The 7,868-nt window shown below is 57.7% G+C and overlaps 4 protein-coding genes across 4 annotated transcripts; 2 read left to right on the plus strand and 2 right to left on the minus strand.

Moving 5' to 3' along the window:
- Positions 1–174: 174 nt before the first annotated feature.
- On the minus strand, positions 175–2,533 carry DSM5745_10248 (transcription factor domain-containing protein; the record flags this gene model as incomplete). Its single annotated transcript, XM_026752264.1, has 3 exons — positions 175–899; positions 946–1,856; positions 1,905–2,533. 3 exons carry the CDS (start codon positions 2,531–2,533, stop codon positions 175–177), a joined length of 2,265 nt encoding a protein of 754 aa, XP_026599326.1.
- Positions 2,534–3,030: 497 nt separating this feature from the next.
- DSM5745_10249 (putative MFS transporter) lies at positions 3,031–4,789 on the minus strand (the record flags this gene model as incomplete). Its single annotated transcript, XM_026752265.1, has 5 exons — positions 3,031–3,226; positions 3,297–3,939; positions 3,990–4,261; positions 4,317–4,594; positions 4,661–4,789. 5 exons carry the CDS (start codon positions 4,787–4,789, stop codon positions 3,031–3,033), a joined length of 1,518 nt encoding a protein of 505 aa, XP_026599327.1.
- Positions 4,790–5,260: 471 nt separating this feature from the next.
- On the plus strand, positions 5,261–6,396 carry DSM5745_10250 (isocitrate lyase/PEP mutase family protein; the record flags this gene model as incomplete). Its single annotated transcript, XM_026752266.1, has 2 exons — positions 5,261–6,286; positions 6,340–6,396. 2 exons carry the CDS (start codon positions 5,261–5,263, stop codon positions 6,394–6,396), a joined length of 1,083 nt encoding a protein of 360 aa, XP_026599328.1.
- A 734-nt stretch (positions 6,397–7,130) lies between these two features.
- On the plus strand, positions 7,131–7,868 carry DSM5745_10251 (uncharacterized protein; the record flags this gene model as incomplete). The annotated part of the gene is made up of 2 exons (XM_026752267.1): positions 7,131–7,422; positions 7,582–7,868. The coding sequence occupies 2 exons, from the start codon at positions 7,131–7,133 to the stop codon at positions 7,866–7,868; spliced, it is 579 nt and encodes a 192-aa protein (XP_026599329.1).

The following is a 7,868-nucleotide window of genomic DNA, read 5'->3' on the forward strand; positions in this document are numbered from 1 at the left end:
TATCGGCATAGCCTCTCTTGGGCATAAGCTCACCCGTATAGATACGCCGTACTCCGTGCTTACTCGAGCCTCGCGGCTGATATGCGCGTACTCGGACCCTGGTCATGCCCGCGAGTATACACCATCCAAATCAACATCGCAATGCTGTGCCACTCGTCAAATCCGGGTCGAGCATCATATGGGCAAGTTCCAAATGAAATCCAAGTCCAAGGGGTCCGAGTCCAGCCCCAAATCCGGCGGCGCTCCGTCCCAGGACCCAAACGGGGCCATCAACGGATCCAGCGGGAGAGACAACCAGTCCCCAAGGCCAACCTGGGCAGGCCAATCCATGATATCGGCGTCCCATGCAAATTCTGTCCCCGGTGGTTGCTCTGCCTCGCTGTTCTCCTGGGTTGTTGCGTTGCTCTGGCCATCCCCGTGACTGGAGCTGGTGAACGTCTGACGCAGACGCGACACATGCGTCTTCAGGAGCGTCGCGTACCTTGAAGCAAGGTGGATGTCGTCGAGGGGGTCGGAGAGGAGGGCGGCGATTGCGGTATCGAGCAGGTGCAGCGACTCTTCCAGCTTGGTCTTTCGTACGCCGAGGGCTAGGGCTTTGAGGAGGAATATCGACGAGCTGATCATGCGTGACAGGACCCGCATGGGAAGACAGCGGGGGTTAGGGAGGGCAACGATACGTGAGAGAATTGCACATGCACCGTCGATGACTTCTTCGATGAACTCGTATTCATTCCTGCTCATGTTGAGTTGCCGGGCTTGGGAGACGAACGTTGCGTCGATGGTTCCTCGCGATGGCGTGTTGGATAGCACGCGTTCGACTATTCCTTGGACGCCGAGTGAGTTTGCGAATACCCTGAGGTACTGATACTCGATCCGCAGGATGTTGTCGTAGTGAGAACCTATCCAAGATCAGCGAACCATCAACCAATCGTCCTAGGAACATACTCGGGTTATCCTGGACATGATCTTTCCATGCTGCGAGCTGGGCTTTCCACTGCTCCAATGATTCGAAATCGATCTGCTGGCTGCCAGCTGTCTCAGAGTTGAAGAACTTCTCTCGCAAAGTCCGGGTCAACCCCGTGAGATTCACCCACGAGATCATGAATCGCGCCCACTCGGGATCAACGGTCAGAAGGCTATCGAGGTTTGACTGCTTACTGTGCTCTGGCATGATAGAAGTGCAGCCAATACGAGAGGCGAGTAGGTTCGCAATCACAAACAGCAGCGACGGAAGACGCTGCCGCCTAAGCTCCAGGTCTTGCAGGTACTTCTCGACATCAGGACCTGCGATCACACCCTTTGCTTTTGAACTGCTCATATGATCCCTTGAGTCGAACACGCCGAGCTCGTGCGCGAGCGCAAGGGCCGAGCTGACCAGCATCCAGGACATCCGGTCTGACCGTCGCGTTGGCTCCACGACGTCTTCCCTCCAGCGGTCTTGCATCGGACATTCCTCAGTGTTTGAAGGCGGATCGCGCATGGTGTGCGTTGTGAGCATCCAATCCGAATCCCAACCATCCACTTCCACGGGAAAGTGCAGGGCCAGTGGATACCATTCCGACAGGAGCAAGAGGGCCTCGATTGTCGATATATGTCTGGTCTTAGCCTTGGACAACTTCTTTTGCCCAAGCATTATCCGCAAGATCAGGTGCTGGCAGTGCTGCCATAACCTATTATGAATGTAGAATCCCCTGGAGCTCCCAGATGGACCGGGCAGGGTATGGTACCGCGCGGATATCATCAGGATCGTGCAGCACAGGACCGGCTCCTGCGTAATCAGCCAGTAGTGCGTATTACGTATCGCGAAGAAGTCCGTCAAGATGGGAGTCGTCACCGGTGCCAGATTGCGGAAGAACCTGCCGGGGTTAGACGAGGGCTATCCTCTATACGAGTGTTGAACTAACCAGTCCATATACACCAGCGCCTCTCCCGCCGTGAACCAACCCATCTTGACGAACCGGCACCCCTCCCAAACCCTGAGCACATTCTCCTCCGCCCGAACATCAAAAGGAGACGCCGTATCTCCAGAACCTGCAACTTGATGGCCGACACAGACACGCCCCGAGCCCGCCTGTGCCGCCGCACCGAACAGAATATCCAAGGCGTCATTCCCACTCGCAACTTGCTTCTGCAACACCGTCGTAGAGATACACCCCGACTCGCCTCCACCCACCTCCGCCGGCGCCGCAAGATCCTCCGTTTCCCGCCGTTCAGGTTCAGATCCCGCAGACACAGAGTCCCATGGCCGTTGCCCGGCTGCAGGTGCAGGTGCAGGTGCAGGTGCAGGTGCAGGTCCAGCGTCCGCTGCACCGGCGCTCTTCGTCCTGGACCACGGCTGCTTCGACGAGAACCGGCACTGCAGGCGCATCTTCCGACACCGTCGACACGGCCGGTGGGGATCCGTATCCGGCCCTGGCTCTGGCGCTGCCTCTGGCTCGCATTTCACCTTCCTCCGCCGGCACGGGATGCATGCTTTGTAGGCTCGTTGGAAGGTGTATTGTGTTGCGGATCGGCTGCGTGGGGGGCGGTGCATCCTGTTAGACTCTGTTGCTTTGATGGTCTCGGCAAGTAGGTAGGCAGGTAAGTAGAGCGGATGGTGAGTGTTGGATGGAGTACCGGATACTCTGCCCAGGTGCAGACGTGCCCCGTGGTGGAGGGAAAGCTGGGGAGCGGGGGAAGCAGTTGGAGGCGAATGGGGCACCTGATAGGCTGCTAAGGAAACTTAGGAAAGGGAAGAACGGGGCCTGAATTCCATGCCAAGTCTGGGTGCTTTCGAGCTTTCTTTTGCTGCCGACACTGTCTGCACATGCAGGTTATATGGTCTCTAGATGCAGACTATCTACAACAACCACGGGGACTGGAATCTCTCTAGGCGACTACCATCTACAAGATCAAAATAGTCTCTGAGGTCTGCATTCTTCACTGCTAGCACGCGTATACTTATGGAACCCAACGTGCTCAACCATCTGACAATCAAGATACCTACAGCACCTCACTACATAGCCTGGTTCAGGCACAGTACACACACGACTATACCAAATATCGGAAACGCGGGTTCGCATCGCCGTCCGCCGTCACATCAATCCGGACATCATCCGTAACCGGCCCGTACAGCCTATCTCGCTTCCTATTCTCGTAGTCCAGCTTCACGTAGAGACCGCCGGCCATGAGCGCAATGCAGCCGGTCAACGCGCAGCCGACGGCACAGCCGCGGACATAGATCGGTCTGCAGGGATGGGATGGGAAGGTTAGCAGGCACGCACAGGACTAGAATAGGGTATGCCACGGCCACGCACCCCTCCGAGTCCGGAAAGACAGTGCTACTGACGAAGCTCGAGCACTGCCCAAACACGGCCAGCAACGCCATCCCCGCGCCCTTCTTCGAGTCGCCCCCCTGGTTGTTCAGCAGCCAGGTGATGTTGATGCACAGCGCCGGGAACACGCCGCACGTCGCCAGCCACACGCCTAGATACCGCGGCCCAACGCGACTCTCATCCTGGATTGTCGCGAGAAGCAGGTACCCGGCCATGCCGACGGTGGCGAAAACCACGATGACCAGCCCCCGCCGCCCGTATCGATCGGAGAAGAGGGCCGCCGCGACGCAGCACAGGAACGAGACGAGGTACGGCGGCGCGGAGAGGCCCTGGGCGTTGACGGACGTGTAGCCCATGTGCTGGATGATGGTGGGGAGGAAGTTGGAGAGCGCGGCGAAGGAGAAGTTGCAGCAGAAGTGGATGGCCGTGTGGACGTAGTTCTTGGAGTCGGCGAGCCCGGCGAGGACCTGGCGGGAGTCGAGGCGGTTCTTTGCGGTGCGGTCGACGGTGTGCAGGCGCTCGGCGGCGGTGGTCTGCTCGGACTCGGTGAGGAACTTTGCGGTGCCGGGGGAGTCGGGGAGGAAGAGGAACACGGCTATGGCGAAGAGGACGGTGGGGGCGCCCTCTGCTGCGGTTAGCGTGGCTTGAAGGATGGGATAAAGGGGATGGGCTGACCTATGATGAACAGGAACCGCCATGACTCGAGGGTCGAGTGCCGGATGTGCGTGATGCCGTAGGCCAGGGAGCTGGCGAAGCAGTTGGCGACGGGGGACATGCCCAGCAGGATGGAGACGCGGAAGCCCAGTTCTCGCCGCTGGTAGAACAGCGACAGGAAGTAGGGGGCGCCGGCGCCGAAGGCCGCTTCGAAGACGCCCAGCAGGCACCGGCACACGATCAGCTCGGCCATGTTGTCGACGGCGCCTGCGCACATGGCTGCTGCTCCCCAGCTGCACGCTCAGCTCTGAAGAGAAAAGGGAGGGAGGGAAGCCGGAGTGTGCTCACCAGATGCATAGAGCAGTAACGTAGATGTGGGCGGGGAAGAGCTTCCAGAAGACGGTCGTCCATTCGAAGAGCACGTAGCAGATGTAGAACGCGTTCAGGACCCAGGCCCACTGCGCGTCGCTGATCCCCAGGTCTCTGTCGAGGCCAGCGGTTTTGGCATTGCCGATGTTGCCTGCACTGATGAGTTCGAGGCTTGGTGTAATAGTAGGGGGCATACCTCTGTCTAGATAGGACAGCACGTAGAGAATGCACACGATGGGCAGAACTCGACGGTCAAACTGGCAAGGTTGGTGGTCAGTGAGTGAGCAGGGTCGGCCGTCTACAGTTGAGATGTGGTGCCATACCTTCTTGCGTATATAAGCCTCCTCAGTCGCCGAGACATGGACAGGCTGCTCGTTCTTCTCCACGTCTCCCGCGGACTCGGGCTGGACATTCTCCAGATGCAGAGAGTTTTCTTTCTTGACGGCGGCCATGGTGTGCTGGAGGAATTGGGATGGAAGATGGACTCTCCACAACCGTCCTCGCCTCTTTATACTCTTGACACTGGGCAGGACTCTGCCTGCTGAGATGCTAACCTGCTAGCTTGAGACTGTCAGTCCTTTCTCCGCATTCTCCTCCCCACGGGGTACCAGCTGGTTAACTGGCATTATCCGCCGGTGCCCCCCTCTTCGGACTATCCCTACCAAGACCAATGAGGGAGAATGAGCTGGAATTGGCCCCTGGTCATTGGAGCACGGCTTAAGGTCAACTCCTCACTCTCGGTCGAGAACTGCCTTTGCCGACATGGCGGGTATTGCCAAATTGCCGCATCCCCCGTCTGCAAATACCCGCTCGCTACCCTACGCTCTTGTCGAGATAATACTTATACTGAACCTGCTCTTACAAGTTCACAGAAAGCCACACTCGCATCAGATCCTCTGAAACCCCATCTCTCATCTATGAAAATGCCCGTCCCCTACCCCTTCCACTTCACCACCCCGGCCCAGCCAACCTCCACCAGCAACGGCGAACCCACCACCCTCACCCTGACCCTCGACAACGTCCGCGGCCGCATCCCCTCCGCCCAAGCATCCCGCCTCCGCTCCCTGATGCTAGAAGCGCACAACAGCCCCGACAAAATCATCGCCCACGCCTGCTCCTACGACGGCCTGTCCTCGCGCCTCGTGCAGGAAGCCGGCTTCCCCATTGTGTTTCTGGCCGGATACACGGTCGCCAGCAGCTTCGGGCTGCCGGACACGGGGTACATTGCGATGGAGGACCTGTGCAGGCGGATCCAGGAGGTCGTGAGGCAGGTGGATGTGCCGGTCATGGCGGACGGGGATACGGGGTACGGGAGCCCGATGAATGTCAAGAGGACGGTCGAGTCGTTTGCGGCGGCCGGTGCGGCGGGCGTTATGATTGAGGATCAGACCTGGCCGAAGCGTGAGCTTTACCCTTACTCCCCTACCCACATATGGATAGTGGATAGGAAGAATGCTAACGGCTCAGGATGCGGCCATACAAAAGGCAAGTCCGTCGTGTCGCGCGGCGAGGCCTACGCGCGCATCCAGGCTGCCGTTGACGCGCGCAACGAGGGGCAGGATATCTTCATCCTTGCGCGCACCGATGCCCTGATCCATGGGTGGGATGAAGCGCTCACCCGCGCCCAGGAGTTCAAGCGGATTGGCGTTGACGCGGTCTTCGTCGAGGCCCTGCCGGACCGGGAGGCGATGCGGCGATGTGTCCGGGAACTGGGGATCCCGACCTTTGCTAATATCATCGAGGGCGGGAAGACGGAGAATCTGTCTGCGAGGGATCTGGCTGCGCTTGGGTTCTGCGCTGTCGCGTACCCGTGGACGCTTGTGGCGGCGAAGCTGAGGAGTATTCGGGAGACGTTGGATGCGTTGAAGAAGAGCATGACTGAGGGGGCGCCGCCGGTGATTTTGGGTTATGCGGATGTTTGCGAGGGGGTTGGGTTTAATATGTACTGGGTGTGTATCTTCCTTCTGCTCTTTTGTTTGGTGTCTAACTGTGGGATGTGCAGGAACGAGAGACTCGGTATGAGTTTAACCAGGATGGTCTGGTTAACCCGCCAAAGTAAGCTGTTGGGTATACCCAGGCGATAGAACGCTTGACAATGGTGATGACATTGATTGATGGCGTCTTCTTGATCAAGCCTGAAGCATTCACACTGATCTTAACCATGACAATTCTAAGCTATTTGCTCCAGCTGCTTAATAATCCCATATTGACACCGTTTGTGTGCCATCTGACTATATAACATCTCTTTCCCTGAGTAGGACGCTCTATCTTGTCTGGTGTGGAACATTGACCCCAGTTAGGGCTAATCGTGTATGATGTCATTCACCTATAGACGTAGAACCACGAGGGACAGAGTTGCCAGCTACAGTCTCATTGTCTGCAATCTGCCATGGTGTTTGTCTATGTTCCATCCTTCTTTCAGCTCTACCTTTCCACTGGACGAAGCTGATACAGCCCATGACGTCAGGGCCACGCGATGCTCAAACGCACTCAGTCTCAACGCCACCGACAGCATCCCATCGCATCCCAATGGATCTCGATCAAGACATTCGGCATGAGGTCAACGGCTGCGTCGCCCGTCCACTGCCGTTCCTGTTCTTTGTCTTGGCGCTAACAAACGGACCGTAGGTCAAGCATTATGCGTTTGCAGACGGGGGTATATAGATCGTCATTGCCCTTTTCTTTTCTTTTCGCTGATCCCCCCGTCCATACCATAACCCAACCCAATGTCAAATTCCGATTCAGATACAAACCACCACAAGATCTCGAATACATAGAACCGCGAACGCTAAAATGAACCCCTTCGCACAGTCCCAATCCCAATCCCTATCCCAACCTCCCGCCGAAGCTGAAGCTCCAACTGAAACTGAAGCTGAAGCCGGCCCCTCCACCCCCTCCCACACCGAAGACCAAAAGCGCCACTTCTACGACAGCCTCCCGGCCTCCGAGAAACAGGACAAGAGCTACAAGCAGTGGGTGCAGGAGGCGTACACCACGCAGTACGAGAAATGGATGCCGTGGCTGGAAGACCAGTATCTGCGGTTGTTTGGGAAGGGCGACAATAAGGCCTCGTATGTGGCGAGGGGTATGTCCGCACATCACATCACATCACACTACATTCTTACATATGTCTACGTCTACGTCTACGTCACGGCCACGGCCCGGCCATAGATCTACACAGAAAGAAAGAAAAGGATGGAACGCAGTATGGACCGCGAGCTAACCAACTACTCTTGAAACGCAGAAAACCTCAGCAAGACAAAACTCACCGGCAACAGCCACCTCGACCAGCTGCAGGACGACACGAACAACCTGCTTGCCAACCAGGTCAGCGAGAACGGGCTGCTTGCGCCGGTGGGCAATGCGGTTTCGAAGGAGGGGATTAATCGGGTGGAGCGCGGGGGGAGGGATGAGAGGGGTTCGTATGGGGGCGCGCTGGGGCTGGGGGGTGTGGTGGATCCGGTTGTTGATGGCGTGAAGAGCGTGGGGGGCTCGATTGGGGGGGTTTGGGGGGGTGCAGGTGGGAAGTAG

Source organism: Aspergillus mulundensis, assembly GCF_003369625.1.
Source record: "Aspergillus mulundensis strain DSM 5745 chromosome Unknown scaffold_14, whole genome shotgun sequence".
Lineage (NCBI taxonomy): Eukaryota > Fungi > Ascomycota > Eurotiomycetes > Eurotiales > Aspergillaceae > Aspergillus > Aspergillus mulundensis.